Source organism: Brachyhypopomus gauderio, unplaced genomic scaffold, assembly GCF_052324685.1.
Source record: "Brachyhypopomus gauderio isolate BG-103 unplaced genomic scaffold, BGAUD_0.2 sc62, whole genome shotgun sequence".
Taxonomy (NCBI): Eukaryota; Metazoa; Chordata; class Actinopteri; order Gymnotiformes; family Hypopomidae; genus Brachyhypopomus; species Brachyhypopomus gauderio.
The window spans coordinates 2,070,376-2,091,041 of record NW_027506883.1 but is presented as its reverse complement, the minus strand read 5'-3'; the positions used below and the strand labels follow the sequence as shown (position 1 = coordinate 2,091,041).

At 43.5% G+C, this 20,666-nt stretch overlaps 1 protein-coding gene across 1 annotated transcript; it reads left to right on the top strand.

Moving 5' to 3' along the window:
* Window positions 1-134: 134 nt before the first annotated feature.
* gask1a (golgi associated kinase 1A) lies at window positions 135-17,597 on the top strand. Its single transcript, XM_076988493.1, has 5 exons — window positions 135-639; window positions 9,166-10,521; window positions 13,233-13,355; window positions 14,397-14,500; window positions 15,158-17,597. Exons 1-5 carry the CDS (start codon window positions 637-639, stop codon window positions 15,417-15,419), a joined length of 1,848 nt encoding a protein of 615 aa, XP_076844608.1. The 5' UTR covers window positions 135-636; the 3' UTR covers window positions 15,420-17,597.
* The last annotated feature ends 3,069 nt before the right edge of the window (window positions 17,598-20,666 follow it).

Genomic DNA, 20,666 nt, shown 5'->3' with positions numbered 1-20,666 from the left:
AAGAACTGCGGGTTGTCTATTTTTTTGTCTAAGAATTAAGGATGATACATTAAAAGAGACAATTAAAGTTGAATTTTAGGTCAGTCAAGTCAGCCTATAAATTGCAAATCTGAAAGGCCCTGTTTGATTTGGACCACAGCAGATCTGCGCACCTTCAAACGCGCTATGAAGCGGGTTTAAAACGCGCGCTGTCTGTTCTCAGGTTTCAGTACATTCCTCCACGACCCCAGACGAATCCGGAGAGATTTTCCTTATGCACTTAACTTTTTTTTGCAAAAGATTGGTTCTCGGAGAAGAATGCGAACATGTAGACGCATCAGTTTTGCAGCTTTTGCAGGCTCGGCGTTGAAGTTCAGCACAACGGTGGACAATAAAACACGCTGCACTGCGTTCCGAAACTCGCAGTTTTCCCCTTTTGTAACGGCAAAATGTGCGTGTCTAAATAAAGGGGGTTTAACGGAGGACAGAAGGTCTGCAGTGATGAGCGATGAGTGGTACCGCACTTTGGATTCACGCGATAGGAATGAAGATGATGTGGCGATGAAGGGCGAAGTGGGGGGAGATGTGCGCGAGAACACCGTAGAAACCACTTAAAGCAGCTCGAGCGGCCCCCGGTGCACGCGCTCGACCAGTATAATGGTAAGGGTGCAGACTTTCTAAACTAAATGAGGGTTATTCTGCAGTTTGTTACTTGTGGAAAGTGTAGGCACTTTGCCTTGCAAGTTCTAATTTAATGGAGCTGTCTCATTTTCAGGGTTCAATATTAAACGAGATCTTCAAGCCATGCAAAAGTTTTGACTAGCACAAAGTTTGCTTTGAATTCACAGCCCAAAATAACTATTAAGATCATCTTTATTTGTGGTGTTGAGTTTTTTATCTCTAAAATTATACTGATGTTCTTTGTGTTGCGTGATTACTGTACAGCCAGTAATACTCAGTGTACAAGTCAAGTGTGAATAGTGATCAATGTAAGGGTTGAGCAGGGTTTATTATTTAAGTGTTGATTCATTCATGTAAGGGTCGATCCATTAATGCAAGGGGTCATTCTTTAGTGTAAGCGTCGATTAATTTATGTAATGTTCGATTTGGTTTGTTGCCTGCTTTAACGTGTGAAGGAAGACGCCTATAAAACCATCATATCTGTATTCAGTCTCTCGTCAAACGCGCGTGTGCGAGTGTGTGCGCGCGCCATTGTGCTTTTAGCTAACCGCTGTATTTGTTCCGAAAGCAGGTCCACTTTGTGCACTATGTGCGAGTATGACTGGTGTCGGATTACAGGCTCCTTGACTGGCGCAGTCCAAACATGCCCGGGTTCTGCTCCACTGGGGAATCGTGCATTATGAATGACCCATGGTGGGATTTCCAACCTCCATATATCTGTCAGTCACACTCCTCCACTGTACGGGGAGATTTATAGGGAAAATATTGTTATGTGGTGAATGATTGCATAATGCCATTTCATGATTGCATTAATGCCATTTATCCTGCACATGTACGTGTACATTACAGTATGTTTTGCTCAGACAAGTAGAGGCAACTCAAACACGTCAAGGCAATTAACACTGATGCTGAATGATCGTGCATGAACAAGGCCTTTCCCCTGACATCCTGCTCATGGTGAATCACACTTAAGGTGTGTAATACCTTAATGCATGGTGCACAAAAAAAAAAACAAAACATATATAATGCATTCATAATTTATACAACATATTAATAAATAATGCATTCAAGTCCTGAGTGCACATATATACACTGATCTGGGCAACACTCTTACGTACATGCGTTAGCAAGTGATATGTGGCTGCCCTGATTTTAACCAGTTTAAAGTATACATGGTTTAAATCAAGGCAGAGTTGCCTGCACTGTGCTATTCTGCTAAGCCTTAGATTTCATTTCAAAAGCTTTTTTTTTTTTTTTTTTTGCTTATGCTTGTGTCCCTGACATAGTATGCTGGTGTATCCCATAGAGTGCTGTAGTTATAATTGATTGGTCCATAGATTGCAGTCCTATCACTCTGTGTGTGCGTGTGTGTGTGTGTGTGTGTGTGTGTGTGTGTGTGTGTGTGTGTGTGTGTGTGTGTGTGTGTGTGTGTGTGTGTGTGTGTGTGTATGAAGTATTGAATATTGAAAGACTTAGGTCCTACTAGCTAAATTAAAACATCTATTGGATGTTTACAGTTCCCTCATGAAGCCGGGTCAGAAATCAAGTTAATGCTGGCTGTGGATGTCCAGGTCCGGAGCAGCAGGGCCCAAACATTGGGCTCTAACAGTGGATACTTTCACAGTCAAGCTCAGGGCAGAGTGGCAGTGTTGATCTTCCATCTTATCAGTCTGATTGCTAACTCAGCGAATGATTCACACCACACACGTGTATTTTGATAGGGTCATTTCAGTTTACCTTTTCTGTCTCTCTTTTACCAGAAAAGGACAGTTGATCTTGCGGGCACCTTACTTTTAATGTAAATAATTATCAAGAAACTTTGTGGGTATTGCAGGATCTGGTATGTGTGGAATCTTGTGTGTACTGGAAAATTTTAGAGAGTTGTGGAGGAGCTTAGTGAGGGCTGTCATTAGTGTAACCATAGTCAACCCAAACTGCAAGAGGAAATACGGTCCATAGGCAACGCAAACTGAAGTGGGTAGAATTTCTTTATTTTTTTAATTCCCGAATAGTGTAAATAATATCAGGTGAAATAAATATGGTACTAATTAGAACATGATGACAAAAATGCAAAATAAATTACTTTTCTACTAATGACTTCATCCTAAAAAGGCTTTTAAGGCAGGAATCATAGTGACTTTCCATTTACTGTGTGATTAAAATCTTAAATCCTTGCCACTGGCAGCCGATCAAGCACAAACTCACACAAATACCCATTTTATTTGTCACACACACACACACACGCACACACAAGGGAAAAGTATTGCCTGACATCATTTATTACTGTGACTTCACTGTCATGGAACTGTTTTTTGTGTTTTCTGTGTAGCAGCCCATAGTCTCCATTAACACACACACACACACACACACACACACACACACACACACACACACACACACACACACACAGTTACTGACAATCTCTAACAATGCTACTGCATATCTGGCCTGCTTTTTCACCCAGCTTGTTTGTAAGGGGGGGGGGGGGGGGGGGGGAGGATTTGTTCCTGATACTCAAAAGACTAAACTGGGAGATAGAGGCAATGAGTGAGAGGGCTGTCTCTCCCCGTAAGCACAGAGATTGTACAAACTGTGTTATCATTTACTGATTTACTATGCTTATGCTGGTATCTGTTGGCATGGCAACAGTAATAATGGTAGGATGTCCATGTCTGGAGAATATTGTGGAAATTCTGGATCTGGACATGTTGTCTTTGGGTGAATTCTGTCATTGTAGATCTCTGCAAAATGTACCATCCTGCACAATAATATAACTTATGATTTAATAAGTTTTTGCTATTCACTTTTAAGTTTTATTCACTTTGTTTTATGCACTTTTTTAATGTACTTAAAATTGTATTAAAAATCCAACTGTTTTTTCTTCCACTTTGTGAGCACCCATAAACATTGGCTGGGGGTAAAAGAGGGCTAACTGTGAGGAGGAGGGTGGGGAGGGTGTAGTCCAGGGGCAAACGGGGCAAACACGAGGGCTGCTGTCATGTCAGAACTGATGGTCTGTCAGTAAGGGGGTCTGGGGAGAGTTCAGATAAACCTGCCAGGATGAACACACACTTCTCTAGGCAGGATTGTTAACCAAACTATAAGGCAATCTTAGCATTCTGCTGTGAACCCTTGATTTAAACCACTTGTTTTTTTTTTTTCTCTACCTTTTGGATCATAGTGCCTTGCACTTGAGGAAGAGGGAGAAATTTCATACTGAGGACGAATCCACAATTGCTGTCATGGACATAACCAACAATATCATTAAACTCAGAGAAGGCTAGGTGTTGGCAAACAATATTAGATTTAGAATATTCAAAGTGTAAGTACTGTATAAACTTAGGATGCAGCAATGAAGAACACTTTGAGAAGAACTCGAAATGTGACAGAATTCAGGTACCAGTAATTCAATTGCTAGTCAAACCCCCTAAATGTGTGTGCTTGTGGAGTTTGCTGGTTTCAGCTTGGCCCAAACGCACTAGTGGAGATCTATGACTGGTAAATGATCGAGCGTGGACAGTTCAGGCATCCCAAGGTGTGCCAGAGAAGTTGTAGTTCATTTCTGTAACATATATGATGTACTTTTGCTAAAATGAAGGTACGTGTTTCATGAAGGATAAAGTGTTGGTAAATTTGTGAGTACTCTAGCAGAGTCTACTGCTGTGCTGAGCTGCATATTGGTTAAGAGAACTATGTGAAGAGTTTTGAATAACTGAACTCAATATAGAGAAATTTTCATAAGCAATTGAGGGGGGGATGAAACATTTTGGCTAATTTCATTCTTCAAGCACAAGGCTTGGGTTGTCAGTCAGAATAGTGACTGTTCTGATTTATTGATCAACTGAAAGATAATACAGTGTCTGGTGTAGTACAGAAGGAAAACACTTGGGTTGACTCTTGACAGCACGGGGTAAAAACAGTGTTTCTCAGCACCCACAGGACAAGGCTGAACAAGAAGAGAGATTGATCACACACACACACACACACACACACACACACACACACACACACACACACACACACACACATACATACATACACACAGGCACAAGACAGTGGAGACAAATGTCAGAAACATCTGGACATCTAACCAACAGACAGCACTAATGGCACACCGATGTGGAGCAGAGGAGATGAGCAGATGGTACATTTCTTTCTCACTGAATTTCTTTCTCTCTCTCCACTGACTCTTAATACACATGCGCTCAGTCCTCTATATTTGCCCTTACTGTTTTCTGTACACCTCTGTGTCATTCCTCAGAAATTACGCATCATAAAGTCATAGTTGGCCAGCAGGTCTGGATCAGGGCTGGGAGATTTGGGAGACTGGTAGGTCTGGACCAGGGCTGGGGGGTTTGGAAGATTGGTAGGTCTGGATCAGGGATGGGAGGTTTGGGAGACTAGTAGGTCTGGATCAAGGCTAGGGGTTTGGGACACTGGTAGGTCTGGATCAGGGCTGGGAGGTTTGGGAGACTGGTAGGTCTGGATCAAGGCTAGGGGTTTGGGACACTGGTAAGTCTGGATCAGGGCTGGGAGGTTTGGGAGACTGGTAGGTCTGGATCAGGGATGGGAGGTTTGGGAGACTGGTAGGTCTGGATCAAGGCTAGGGGTTTGGGACACTGGTACGTCTGGATCAGGGCTGGGAGGTTTGGGAGACTGGTAGGTCTGGATCAGGGATGGGAGGTTTGGGAGACTGGAAGGTCTGGATCAGGGCTGGGAGGTTTGGGAGACTGGTAGGTCTGGATCATGTTATTTGAGGACGGTACACTAATGGTATCGAAGGATTCATGACTTATGGGTCTGTTTTTCACACTGATTTACAGTAGTGTACTGCACTGCTGATTCATGCAAGAAGTCACATAACACACGAGAATAACTCTTTCACCTCTGCAGTTTCCAAACTGGCCCCAAAAGACATTTCAAAAAGATTAAGGGTATCGACTAGGGTTAGTGCTTCTCAAACATAGTCTATCAGAATATGGGCCTCCTGACCTAACTATTGTTACGTAGTGTCTTTCTGTTTTAAAGGGAAGGCTGTCATCCACTGATATGCTAAATAATTGGTGAAGCTCCCTCTCTCTCTCTCTCTCTCTCTCTCTCTCTCTCTCTCTCTCTCTCTCTCTCTCTCTCTCTCTCTCTCTCTCTCTCTCTCTCTCTCTCTCTCCTCTCTCTCTCCTCTCTCTCTCTCTCTCTCCTCTCTCTCTCTCTCTCCTCCCCCTCTCTCTCTCTCTCCCCCCTCTCTCTCTCAGTCATGGCCTGGCGGTTAGGGAACTGGACTTGTGACCGGAGGGTCGTGGGTTCGATTCCCAGACAGGCCATGACTGAGGTGCCCTTGAGCAAGGCACCTAACCCCAACTGCTCCCCGGGCGCCGGGCTAGGGCTGCCCACCGCTCTGGGCACGTGTGATCCACAGCCCCTAGTAATCACTAGTGTGTGTGTGTTCTGACTGCACAGATGGGTTAAAAGCGGAGGACAAATTTCGATTGGGGTGTAAAAATCACAATTGACAAAATATGGCACATTTCATTTTTTTTTTTTCTCTGTCCCTGTCTCTCTCTCCGTCTCTCTCTGTGCCTGTCTCTCTCTCTTTCTCTCAGCAAACAGTAGCAGACAGGATAATTGTACAACTTTGCTATTCTGACAGTCCTGTGCCGACAGCTACAGTACCCTCAAAGTGCGTTCTTGCCCAATTACTGCCAAACACAGAGTGAAGCTTTGTCCTCTGTTGTCATTAGCACCCACTCGTGCTAATCTCCCTTTTCCATTTTGCAAACTAGCATTCCGCTGCTGGCTGTTGTTTGCCTTCCCCTGTCTTTCTCATGGCTGAGGGTACTTGCCATAATCACTGTAATGTTTGACATTTCTATAAGCTGTAGTTTTAAAAGCTAGAGGCGGTGTAATTATGCAGCTCTGTCAGCTTCTCTGAAAGGTCCGATCATTATTGTTGAAATTGGGTCTGACCTCATCTTAATCATCTCCTGGGGAGGGTGGGGTGGGGGGGGGGGGGGGTAGTCGCCTCTCTCTGCTGCCACTTCATTATCTTCTGTGTTTAACGCAATCAGATCAGCTTCTCTGAAATATTCTCTCAGCTGCTACTTGGTGCCCTGGTGAAGGGAGAGAAGGACGTAGTGACATCCATCATGTGGCTGTGTGGCTATGCTTGAGTTTCCTTTAGGAAAGTAGCAAGACCGAGAAACAAAAGCTACAGCTAACTGTCGAACACTCCGTGTGCTCAGTTTCCGTTTAGCAGCGGGTCGGGTCGGTCTATGTCGAGGCTCTGCGATGACAACAGCTTTTTCTTTCCAAAAATAACCAGATTAGGCCATTTCAATTTTAAATTTCAAAGACACGCTGTCATTGAGAATGCAAAACTCTCAACATTATGCAGCTTTAAATAGACACGCCATCTACTGTAGCCCTCAGGAAAGGGATGTTACAGTTACAATTAGGACGGTGACAGTTAAATAGAACCAGAGCAAGACTGTAGACATAGGACGATGAAGAAAGAGCCATCATCTGAACTGTATGTGAGAAAACGGTCCCACCAGGACTCCAAATGTGTGATTCTGCATTGCCAGAGGTGGAGACAGACCCAGCTGTGCCAAATACATTATGGCGGTGAGGGGTGTGGGGGGGGGGGGGGGGGGGGGGGGGACACGGGTGCCATTCCTCTTCCTCAGCTAGGATTAAACTATTTATTTTTCTTAAGATTTACCATTCAGTGTAGAGCATTCAGTATTTGGGTTTGTAGCCTATGTTTATCTCAAAATTTGTGCATCAGAGTGTTCGTAGACGAACTTGGATGGAACGCGGATGTAAAGTCTCTTTTAGTCATTTTAAGTACCGTGGACTATTAAGTAATAGTAAGTGTTTGGTCATTTGTTTTGTAAGTGTCTGTTGTGCTGTTGTGGAGAGCTGCTTTGGTGAAAGTTGCTGTGCTAGTTGGAGCTTTTTGCACACAGAGAGTGTTAAAGTATTTAAAGTGTGTTGTGCACATGCAAGAATTTTGCCCCGATAAATGGGAACACCAGGTGCTGAACACTAATCTCTAAAGGGGACATTCAAAATAGTCCAAAGACGAAAACAAGACACAGAATCATTGTCTCTTGACATTTGTATTGTGTTTTGATCCAGTTTGTGGGAGACTGACATTAACCGAACCTATAAATACAGTCCTTCTTATGCTAACATATATACAGTCACTTTTCTACTGCCCTCAGGACAAAATGCAAAAGTAAGCATTAGGACATTGAAGAAAAATCTCTGTTTACCCTTGAAGCTCTATTTCCACCTTTTATGAATGTGATTTTATGTCTTGCTTTATGTCTGATACAAAGTTCTGTTTTTTATTGTTGTTTTCCACTTTCATAATAATAAAAAACACTTCAAGGCGTGTGTCATGTGCAGTGCAGAGCCCTTTGGTTGGGTGGACCCAAGACTTTTGGCCTCTGCCTCTTCCTGTTTCTCTCCGGGCCATCATATCCAATTGATGAATCAGTTCTGAGCTCAGCTTGTGTTTTTCAAGAGTGTATGGTTGACCACAAAAACCAAGCCTAGTCCCAAATGTGGATAGCTTACATCTTCAGTCACCTTTATACTCATCCAAGCCTCACGGCACAGCTGTGTAATGCAGACCAACCAGCCTGCCAGCCAACCAGCCTGCCAGCCTGTTGTCCAGGCGGGGTGTTCAGCAGGCGTAGTTGGGCCTGAGCTTCCTCCCAGCCCAGGGAAGCTGCTTCAGAAAAAACCCGGCCCTGTGCCGCTTCAGGCATGACATTCTTCAACCCACAGCATAATGGGAGCCTTTCATACACGCTATCTGGAAAAGTCATAAACCCTTTCAGCTACACTGAGTGGATCTTACACAGCTGAGACATTCCTCTATCCTCAGGCATCCCTCAAAAGCAGAACGATGCAAGGCGGCCAGGAGCATCAGCATATCACACTCCGCTTTCAGCCTCAAAGGGAAGTGTGTTATGCTGCGAAGCAGACCGGATTGTGTGTGATGTGAAAATGTTATGCAAAATACAAACAAAGCAACTTGTATGGGGAGAAAATCTGCAGAGAATGAAATGGATTGCTTTCCTATTTGTGAATATATGTTGTTAGAAAATTGCTTCCATACATGGCCCTAAATTACTGCTTGCTCTTCATGAAAAAGCTATATTTGGGCAGCATAATTAAAGAAAGCCTTTGAGAGAAAAGCTAAACACATGTCTAGGACACTCCCCCTCAGAACGCCATTATTCTGACAAGGAATCTCATTCCTTTCCAAATGGGGATTTTTAGTCTTTCCAGCTCCTGTCTCAACAATGAAAGTTTTTTTTAAACATAGCCTGTTCACTGTAGTATGTATCCTAGTATCAACCCATGAATGTTATTCAGACCACTGCTCTCTCCCTGAAGTTTGAGCAGCTTGTCACCTGGAGTCTCCTGAAGGTGTGTAGTGTTTCGTGTGTGTTTGTGGCTTTTGGTTCAGCTGTGTTTCTCTGCTCTGTGCGGCAGGCTCTGAGACCAGGCCCAAAGCTGCGAGGGAGGTGGCGCTACCTCGTGGTCGTCCTGTCTCTCCTCGCCCTGTCAGCAGTGATGATCAGCACACGTTCCCCCTCCCCCTCGGATGAGAGGAGCCTTCCCCCTCCAGGGCCCCAACGGAAGCAACCCACTGGGGTAAAAGTGAGGGATTCTCGGCTACCTCTCCCCCGGCACTCTCCACAAGGCCATAGTGGAGCCCGGAAGCCTTCGAGGGCCAAAGGTTCAGCCAAGCCCCTACTGCTGGAAGGTCACCACCAGCACAGGGACAACAAGGTCCAGGAAAGTGTCCCACCAACAATTAAAAAGCACCTGAAAAACAATGCGAGGAAAACGTTCACAAAGCCAAAGCGCGGCTTTCATCTGGGCAGAAACAAGCAGGTGTCCCAGATGTTCAAAGCCAGTGCAAAGGAACGGCAGAACAACAAACAAGGCAATGGCAAAGACTTAAGTGATGACGTTCATCTTCCTCTCTCCCATCATGAGCGAACCGTAGTCCAGCCTGCCAGCGTGCAGAGGCTCCAGCCAGACATTAGACCATGCAGGCACAAATGCGGTCCAGATGGGCCCAGGCCAGAGAAAGCTGGGGCGCGTGAGCCTCTGCAGCGTCATGGTCCCTCAGGAGACACCAAAACACGCGAAAGAAAAGCAAAGCCCAAGGAGAAGGAGAGGCAGCGCTTCACGAGCAAAAACCACATGGTGTCTGAGGTGGAGGCTGGTGGGAGGGACGTTATGGCTGGTTGGTGTGAAACACCACATGATACGGTTTCCAGTGAGAGCTGGAGGCACACTAGAGCTGAATCTCTGCCCTGGCTTAGTAGAGATGACGTGGAGAAGATGGATCTGCTTGCCACGGGCACTGTGTTGAGTAAAGCCAGACTTCCAGGCCATGGGCAAGTGCTTCAAGTGGGACTTGGTAGTTGCAGTGACTGTGTTCTTCCACTAGGGGGGAACCACAGCAGGCTCTGCCAGACAGGAAACTGTGCCCTAATCAAACGCAGCAGTGACTGGTTTGAAGTTCTTGCCTTCCACCTGGACAGGGTTCTTGGTCTTAACAGGAGTCTTCCAGCTGTGCTGAGAACCTTCCATAGTGATATCCTCCCATACAAGTACACCAGTGGCTCTCTCAGACCGGTAGTGTGGTGGGACCCAGACATTCAGCATCTAGCTGATGACAATAATGACCAGAACTCCTTCAGCCTCGCTTGGCCTCAATATCAAGTTCTGTTGAAGACCAGGTGTGGGATACAGGTGCCTCTGAACTCCTCTGTGTGTGTAGGGGTACATCATTCAGAGTGGGGACGATTAGCGCTCTTTGACTTTCTGCTACAGGTGAGAGGTTTGGTTATGGCCACTCTGATTTTCTAAGAACGACCCAGTGCAAAAATATATAGACAATGTCTGATTTAACACCACGCAGGAGAGATTAACATTACACTTTACAACGAATGTACAGCAAAAAAGAGGCATCAACATTAGACAAAAAAAAATACATTTACATTTTAAATTCTGATCTCAATTCTGGTTAACAGATTCACAATGTGAAATGCTGTTCCTGACAAGTTAACACTGAGTTGCCAGGAGCAATACCATGCGCAACACTGTGAAGAATGATTTCATCAGCATTGTTTATTTCTCAGAAAATAGGACACCCTTACATCCTTCTGTATCAGGCTTTAGCTCACGTTACGATTTTCTCCCAACAGCCAAATGTGGATTTTCAGAAGCAGAAGCACTTGATCGCAAAGTTCATAACTCTGTCTGCAGCACGCATGACTATAATTGGGTAGTTAATTCTACATTGAATCATAGCCAGGTTTTTAACAGTCAAATGGTGCAGTTTATTAACTCAATAATCTTAGTAGCAAGACTACATGTAATTACTGTGGTAATATATAAAGCTAAGTTTAATTGTTCTTCGTGCAAGACATTGTCTGGGATATGCTTAGTGTGTCAAATTGAAGGTGTCACGGTTAGATTTAAAGGTGTCTGTAATGCGCCAATTATATCTAAGCATGTTATTAATGACTGGCGTTAGTAGGACAGAACCTTAATTGAGTTCTTAGGTGGGACAGGGCCCTGTAGGGGACAAGAAATTCAGTGAGCGAGGAGGAGACAGACAGCAGACATTAGAGGACACGGCATCGCTTCTCTTCCTGTTACCTGACACTCGTTCTCTAAAGAAAGGATCCACAAAGTATTAATTTTTTTTCAGAAATTAGAGCAAGGGTTACCATGGTGACACAAGATGACATGATTATGTGAGCACATGTTTGTGTGCTACAGGAAGAGGGAAATTGTGTTCATGAAAAAGAGAATGAAGTCAAAATACACAGAGAATGAGGTCAAAATACACAGAGAATGAGGTTAAAATACACAGAGAATGAGGTCAAAATACAAATTAGCTTTAAGAATGATTTCTCAATTTACTCAGTTTAAATTTACAATTCATAAATATTAAAATGCTAAAATATTTTGAGAAACAATTAATCATATAACATGTTAATTATGTTGAAAACATTTCACACTGGTGTTCTTTGGTATGAGGGTTTGATCTGGCCCTTGATAAAAAAAAATCCCTTTGATTTGTTGAAAAGTTGCAAACACGCGGTGTGTGTGTGTGTGTGTGTGTGTGTGTGTGTGTGTGTGTGTGTGCGTGTGTGTGTGCGTGTGCGTGTGTGATGATATTTGCGTGCCCATAGATCCATGAATAAAACATAAGAAGTCACAAAGAAAAAGTCAATAAGCGTAAGCTAGCCGACAGCTAATAGCATGGTATTGATCTGCTGAGATTGCTGAGTGGGACCCGTGAACACTTGTACCCAGCCCCTCGTTTAACAGCCCTGATGGCACTGAGGTGCAGGTTAACACTCATCAGCGTGGAGCAGCGTGAAGGACATTCTCACAGTCTGTCGCCACAGAAACACGAGACCTTCTCTCTTCACCCCTGATCTGTGAATAAGAACTCGGAGAAGCTCGGGCCTCTTTCACAGCGGGCGGAGTCTCTCGAGACTCACACTGCTAGAGAGATTACATTGCCGAGACTGTGCATGCACATAGCATACACATTGACTTCAGTTTTCTATTCTTGCATATAATGTGGGCGCGACTGGGTCATAGGGCCATATGCATATGAAAGTGTGTGTTTGTATCTGCTCTGCTTAGCCGGCATAAGAAGAGACTGTTGTGGTTGAATTCAGTATTGAAAGCTGGCATTGCAGGGAAAATGCTATGTGTCATTCAGAACGGTTCACTCACCGGCAGTGCTGCTGTTAAGGGTATGTAAGCCAAACCTGTGATTATCTCTAACTTGGCATCATGCACAGTGATGGTGAGTTCCAGTCTGTTGTGGTAGACAAACACGTTCTGTACAGAATACAGTCTGCCACTCATATTGAAGACAGAGCACAGAAGCTGACACACTCCCTACTGACACTAAACAACAGCGCTGAAAGATAAATACTGTCCAGCTGTGTCATTTTATCTTTATAATGACTCGATTTGTCATCCGAGTATCCTGTATCGCAACGGTGCCTGTATCTTCTGTGACTTGTCCTCAGACCTGTTAACACAAAACTAGTGTGGCACGAGCTTCACAAGGCCGCCTTTAGCAGCTGGGTGCGACGTAGCAGTGATGTGTGAGTGCGAGAGTGAAGGGGAAGGAGTGTTATCTCACACCTGCCTGCTAAAACACACACCTCGAGTTCACAACTGCATCTCTCCACACCTTCGATATTGCATCCAAGATAGTAACCACACAGGTTTAAACAGCACTCTGAATAAACCGCAACATGGTACTATTAAATTGTTTATGCTATGTAAATAAATGTAACATCGTTGATGGTGATCACTGTTAATATTATGTTTGTGGTGTTTTGTTGTTGTTGTTAATCCATTAAATTATGCATTGGATTAGTTACCATCATCTGCACATACATGTTTCATGTAATTGGATTAGAGCCACTGTTGTAGTACTGTAAAGGATACAGGATTCTCTCTCTCTCTCTCTCTTTCTCCCTCTCTCTCTATCATCCCCTCTTAAGGTCAATGACAGGCTTGACCGGTACTGCTGTGGCTTCCGTCCTGACGCTGCTGACCTCTGTGTGGAGAACCGTCTCAACGTCCAGTGTTCAAACCCCCAACATTTAATGTTGGTGCATATTTTGGTAATGTCATTTTAAAAAACTGAGAGCATCCAAATGAAACACAGTAATTCAGTGGATTATAGTTAATATCACATTCCAACATTGCTATTAATGCTTTAATGTAAGCCTGCTCTTTGATCTTGTTCCTTTGACGATTTGCTCTGTAATATTTTTTGAAAGATTGTGATAAACATGCATTTCCACACTCCAGAAACTTCAGCTGTGTCCTTGAGCTGTTTAGTCCCACAGTGGCGTGTGCGTGTCTGTTTCTCTTCCTTTTAGAGGATGCATGCATAAATGATGACACGGTGGCTTCAGTGCAACGGAACGCTATTGCACGTTTTTTTTTTTTTTTTATCTCCAGATGCATATAGGAATATTGACTTGCCTGGGGACCACAGAAGGCCCTTGGTGCAGAATCTGGTGCAACTGAAATGAAACTAAATCCCCGTTCTAGCTGAACCAAAGAACATCTGACAGACATTCCTGTTTTTTATTGCATCTCCGTCTTTGACCACTACCTGTACTGGATCAGTTATTCTATGTCTTATAGGACAGCCTCATTGAGTGGTGAACCTTTAGATGGGGGTGAACGGGCCTTTGTTTGGTAACCACTGTCCCCAGTAGAAACAGCACTGCAGTATGGTTGAGATTCTGTATTGTGATTCGTGTGAGTTCTGCTCGGCTCCTGTGCTGTAGTACCGGATGCCCCAAAGCAGAACCCTACATGACTACAAGACCTTCTCAGAATTGCACACCAGCCAGAAGCCTTCAGCATGCTGTGTGACATCTGACCTTATGAGCTTATATTAACCTGTTAAACACTAGGTCTTCATTTCAGCGTTGGCTTGGAAAATCACTGTTTATAGTGTTATAGTCCTCAGTTGCTATAATATTTAACAACGGGGTCAGTTTAACTTTTTTATTGTGTTTCCATTACTATTATGTTACTGTTGTAATTACTGTATGGCCCGTCTATCCGGGATAATTGTTTTATTGTTCACTCATTTTCTGCATCATTTAATTTCATTGACTCGTGTCTTCCTCTCACCGTCTCTGCAGGTTCGTAGGGCTGACCCCTCCACACTGGTGTTCATAGATAACGCAGGCAGACCTCACCACCCACAGGAAGACCTTAACTTCAGACTGCTTGAAGGCATTGATGAGTAAGTATTGGTCATGAATTGTCATGGTTTCTGAAGAGGTTGTTGATCCAGAGGACTGCATCCTCTTTGAGATAGCTACTGCACATTAATGCAAAGGCTCAGGTTTACAGGATATCCTCAAATAATCATACATCAATAACTATGCATAAAAACAGGCAAAATCAAAGTGAATACTTGACCTTGAAATTTGAGTAGATCGAACAATGGTGATTGCTAATATTCGTGCAGGACATTAAAGACATAGACAGTGATGGCCTGGCCTGAGAGGGGGGCCTTCTATGAATGGCAGTGAGACTCACTGTGATTGGAAGTCATTAGCAGTGAGACTCTCCCTGTGATTGACAGTGATTGGCAGTGAGACTCTCACTGTGATTGGAAGTCATTAGCAGTGATACTCTGACTGATTGGCAGTGATTAGCAGTGAGACTCTCACTGTGATTGGAAGTCATTAGCAGTGATACTCTGACTGATTGGCAGTGATTAGCAGTGAGACTCTCGCTGTGATTGGCTGTGAGACTCTCACTCTGATTGACAGTGACTAGCAGTGAGTCTCTCAATGTGTTTGGCAGTGAGACTCTCACTGAGATTGGCTGTGACTGACAGTGAGTCTCGCTGTGATTGGCTGTAACTGGCAGTGAGTCTCGCTGTGATTGGCAGGTTCCCGGCGAGGGCGATGCAGGTGCTCCGCTCGGGCTGCCTGGAGCCGCTGCTCCTGCGGTCACTCTCTGCGGATAAGGTGTTGTGGGAGAACGGAGGAGGTGCCGCGGGCCTCCGGGCCACCATCCGCACCCTGCAGCGCCGAGCCGACGCCCTGCTGCAGCACCTCCGTGGGACCACGGGACAGCAGGGCAGGACAGCGCCCCCTCGAACCGCACCGGCAGAGAACACGACGGCTTTATTTCGACCAGAAGCAAAGTAGTTCATGTCTGCAAGTGGCGACTCTTCCTATTGCATTCTGGGAATGAGTTTGGCGCAGCAGCCCATTGCTGTTTCGTCATGTGCGTAAGAATTATCCAGAAATGATGCTGTCTTTGCTTTGACAATAAGAAAAGACTGTCCAATAGCCTCAGAGCTGTGTGGCTGTGTGGCTGTGCTAGAGACATGAAGTCGGTTTATTGCTCAGAGCTGGCCTTGTCCAGTGCTCTAGAAAAAGAGAGAGTGAGAGAGAGAGAGGACCTCAGTGTGTTTCTGATCAAAAAGTGAAGAGTTCAAATGGGAACAGCTCAGAGTTCAAATGGGAACAGCTCAGAGTTCAGAGTTTATGGGAATGAGCTACTGGGACCATGTGGGGTGTGTAGGACACAAGGTACAGCTACAGTGTTGTGGCTTCATGTACTCTGTGTCTCACACACACACGAACACAGACACATTCATAAACACACACACACACACACACACACACACACACACACAAAACATTGTTTCTGTTCAAATGTAATATTTGAGAATAGCTTTGATATAATTCTAACTCAGCAATGATATTGTCTCCAGGCAAAATGGAGCACATAATGAACCATGTGTACATTATAGAGGCTGGTCACTTAAACTGATTAATGACACACTGGAGGAAGATTCCCATCATGAAGAAGGAAAGAAAAAAGCCTCCTGTCTCCCATGTGCACAACGTACAGCCCCAAACAAACATGTGTTACTACTTCCTTTTAAATCAAAACAACATTTCATCAGGAAGTGTGTGTGTGTGTGTGTCCTTTCACAATTGGAGACACCCTGTATGTAAATTAGACACATGACTCCATGAATCAGATGAGCAGGTTTTCTGTGGATTGGTTTGGGACAAATAGAATGACCTCAGCCGAATGAGTGAGGCGTGGTCATTGGCACTAGACTAGCCAGTGGCAATATTTCAAAAACAATGCACTATGCCACAAGGGTCATACAGCCATAGACTGCTGCCATATTTCCTTGCTTGAGATTTCCTTGCTTCCCCGCCTTTCAGTCCCCAGATCTTAATCCTATATAGCATCTATGAGATGTGGTAGAATGAACTGTTCAATTTCAATGCCTAGTGGCAGCCATGACAGATTGCTGTGGTTCTAAAGGCCAAAGAAGATCCAGTGTGCTACTAGATGGGTATATATAAGTGCTGGTATTAGCAGTGCTAATAGATTTTGCAGTCACCAAAGGGTGGAAACATAATTTTACATCTATTACAATTGCTGTTTTTTGCATCTAGTCCAGTATCATGATATCTGGTTGGTTCGCCACTACTTAATTATCTGTCCAGTGTCTGAAGGTCCTACAGGATCTCAGCCTGGTCCGTCACCGCTCTCTGAGGTTCCCATGGTGTTCTGCCTAGGTTCCTTGCATATACGACCACCCCGGTCGTGTCTCTCAGTGAATTATTTTTCCCAGCCACCATTTAACATCCTGCTACTAGGTGCTGGATTATCTCAGAGGTTCTTTACCACGGTGTTCTTTTTGGGTGTTGTTGAGAGTGATACACTCCTGCTTCAGGTGACCTAGCGCTGATTAGCATCTCCGTCCTTGAGTCCGGCCTCAGCAGCCTCAGGGTCACATGATTTAGAGCGGCTCATGCTGCCATGACACCTCCTCTGCGTCCATGGTGACCAGATCCCCAGTTTGTCTGAGGTATTCCCTCGGGCATGTTGATCATACTGTTTGCATGCATTTATGGCTGTTTTCTGCTTCATGTTGGACAGTGGATCCTGAAAACAGTGATCCTTCGATTCAAAGTTTTGAAAAAACAATCATAATTACACATGTAAATGTGCTGGAACTTGAAACAAATAAATATGCTGAAAAACTGAAAGGGAGTCGTGACCTTGGAAACAGGAACAATGTGTTAGAGGGAAACAAAGCAAAGATGCTAACAAAGTAGTATAAAGACATCAGTGAATGTGGGTGGGTGTGGTGGCGTGGGCCCCAGGTGAGGCGGATGCAGTGCACAGGAGCACAGCACCTGTGGGGTTAAAGATGGGTAAAGGTGACTCTAGAACAGGTGTGTCTAACAAAGTGATTGGGAGTGACAGCCACTCTGTGATGTCATTATGATTTTTAATGTTACATTTTCTCATTGCTAAAATAAAAAGTTGGAAAACCCAATTAAAACAAACTAGACCACTCCATTAATGACAATTGTGTAATCATTTATTCATAATACAATCTTTTAAGAAAGTTTGATTGGTTGCATAGAGTCAATAATGAGCTCCTGTTGTTAATTTTTAATATCTCATTTAGATAAACCCGCCATCACGTAATCACTGCTGTGAACACATATGGATTTTCTTAATAGAATTTCCTAAAATTGTAGCCACAGTATGATGTCATATAACATCTCACTACCCTTTGACAGAATTATCTTCATTATATTGTTTGCAGGGAATATTTAAAGACAGGTGCAACTCCATTGCATTTGTAATGTGAGTTTGTTTCTATACAAAACCTAATTATCTCTGCACAGAAACCTGATCAGCTGTAATACTACAAGTTATAACAGCTACATGAATTACTGAAATTATGTGGACGTGTGAGTGAGAGAGAGAGAGAAGAGAGAAAGAGAGGGAGAGCTTAGGGTGTTTTACTTTATCATTTAAATTGATCTTTTGGCAAGTAGCCATATTACAGGCTCTTGCTATTAAGCAAAACCAGACATGGAAAGCTAAAACAAACCTGAGCTAAAATGGAAAACATTGAGATATTTTCAGTCTGTTACGTGCTGAGGTTATTCATATTATTTTTATCATCAGAGTTTATTAGCATGGCAGCTGGCTGCTCTATATTGTTTATAGAAGTGCTAAAATGATTCCTTACGGGTTTCGCGGCCTGGTTTACAGACCTGTAGCAATTGTACTTTGATTGTTATTACACTGCAAAAATCCCATGACATGATAAATTCAGTATACTTATACACATGTGAACTGCTATACAGTACTATACTATACTATACAGTGCCGAGGAGGCTGGAATTCTCTTGCTAATTTTCCTTATCAAAGGTGGCAATTGTTTATTTTTATTTTATGTTTTGCATATATATATATATATATATATCAACCACTGCACTGATATGTGTTGTGTTGCACATATTATTTATATTGTAGATGAATTTTTGGCAGGCTACAGTCTGGTTAGACTGTAAGATATATACAACCAAATGTTTACATCATGCTTCTATTTCCAGAAGGGGCCAGGTGCTCTCAGGACATTTTGATGAAGAGGTAACACTACAATATTCAAATTTATTTCCATCCTCTACATGAGAACAAGGCATACAAAATCAACAGATGACAAGAACAGTCACAATAAAGTTAATATGACTAATAGTCTGCATACATTAGTGTATATGTGTGACTGGATGTAAAAGGCTGTGTTAATTGTAAAGTGACCTTGGGTATGTTGAAAGGCTCAATATAAGCGTATAAAGTGTAAGTGTCATTCATTCATAGTATAGATAGCTACATATGTGGGTAGGAGCTATGAGGAATATGGATGTTGTGTTACTACCATACTACTGACTCCAATCAATACAATCAGTACATTTTAGCTGACACTTAGAGCAAAGTTGTCAATAAAACTGATTTCTGTAGTGATCGTGCTGCTGCTTTGGCCTCCATATGGAGTCTTATTTTAGAAGATCAGTAATGAAAACAGACTGTTCACAGCAGGTCACAGAGCCATGGTGTGTAGCCTCTTTAAATGCATTAATTAAAGAGTTAATCAATTGTTAATTACACATGAAGGTCAACTAATCTTCAGTCCACTGAGACACTAAGATAAAATGTGAAAAATGTTCTATTGCGTTACCAACAGAGAAGGCCAGACCCAAATGGTCCATGAAGCCCTGAATGCTGTCATTCTAACTTAGCTACATGGCTTTACAGAACTGTTTTCCGGTGTGCTGCTGCAGTGATGCTAATGACTGAGTCCTTAAGGTCCTCACCTTGGCCTGTTGCCATGACAATGTGTGGTGTGCTGGAGGCTCGCTCTCAGCTCCGCTCGGGTGATGGACAGCTCCCACTCGAAGCTGCGCCGTCCCAGGTGAGGTGCTGAGGCCCGCGTGGGAGAGGCCATACCTCACACGGGCCTCTCGGTTCCTCTGGGGCTTTAGTGCATCCAGTTCTCCTGTGTCAAAGGTCTGATCCTGGGTAATGTTGCCTCACAAGCACAATCCGTGGCAGGATGAATATGAGAATGCTGTTTCCCAATATGCATTTACTATATTGAAGTATTTCTCCAATAGTCACAGTCCAATTAATGTTACACACCTGCGCAACAGTCACGCTAGCACATTCTGAGGCCAATCATAAACGAGTTTCAAGCCTATTTCCCCGTACATTCATTTAACTGAAATGTTAGAGAATATTACACTGTAATATTCAATTAAAGAATAAAAGAGTTATAAAAAAAAATAAATAACAGAGTGCTTTCATCCAGACAGAAACAGTCTTGGATGTGCAAAGCCACTTGATTTCGAATTGAATGCGTGAGTGAAAGAAGTCGATAAGGTATAATCCCGACTTCAAACACGGAGAGCTTAACCCCTCACCCTTCCTCACACAGCCCAGTTATTTTTGCAAACATTAAGGCCAATAAAGGACTCAGAGGTCCCTTAGCGGAACGAGAGAAGAAAGAGAGGAGTCCTGTCAGCGTGAGACGAAGAACACTGTGATATTCTAAGATATGCGAACGTCTGAAGTATAAAGCAAAGACAAAAAAAAAGTGGCACATTCCTAGTTTGTTTGGAAACATGTGGCCTTATACATGTCATTACCCATTAGTATTTATTAGATATCTAGCACTCAGTATGATTGATATAGTTAATACTCCCAAATGTATTAACGTCAGGTAAGCTTAACCTGCATATATATTGTATAGAAGATGCAAACATGAAATGATTTTGATTATTTTGCATAAACTAGAACTCAACATTAACCAATTTTTAGCACATAATGTCTATGGTAATAAATAAATAATCTGTAAAGTTCAACAAACACTGAGAACAAGATGGCCACCATATGGCTGAGCGGTAAACAGGCGGCGTGCCAGGTGTCTGCCGTCCGTCGTTATTTTGTGAGACGTCCTCAGGCACTGCGGCTGCTAGATGCCCTGTAAGGTTTGTGATGAGCACAGCTGTTCTGGACAGTCTCTCAAGGGCCTGATGGTCGCGGGCAGAGCTGCAGTAGTTCAA

What these genes read in the sequence shown, in the direction of transcription:
- gask1a (XM_076988493.1), top strand. An exon ending in TCTTTGACTTTCTGCTACAG is followed by an intron (nt 10,522 to 13,232) that starts GTGAGAGGTTTG and finishes TCCCCTCTTAAG; the next exon opens with GTCAATGACAGGCTTGACCG. An exon ending in CTGCTTGAAGGCATTGATGA is followed by an intron (nt 14,501 to 15,157) that starts GTAAGTATTGGT and finishes TGTGATTGGCAG; the next exon opens with GTTCCCGGCGAGGGCGATGC.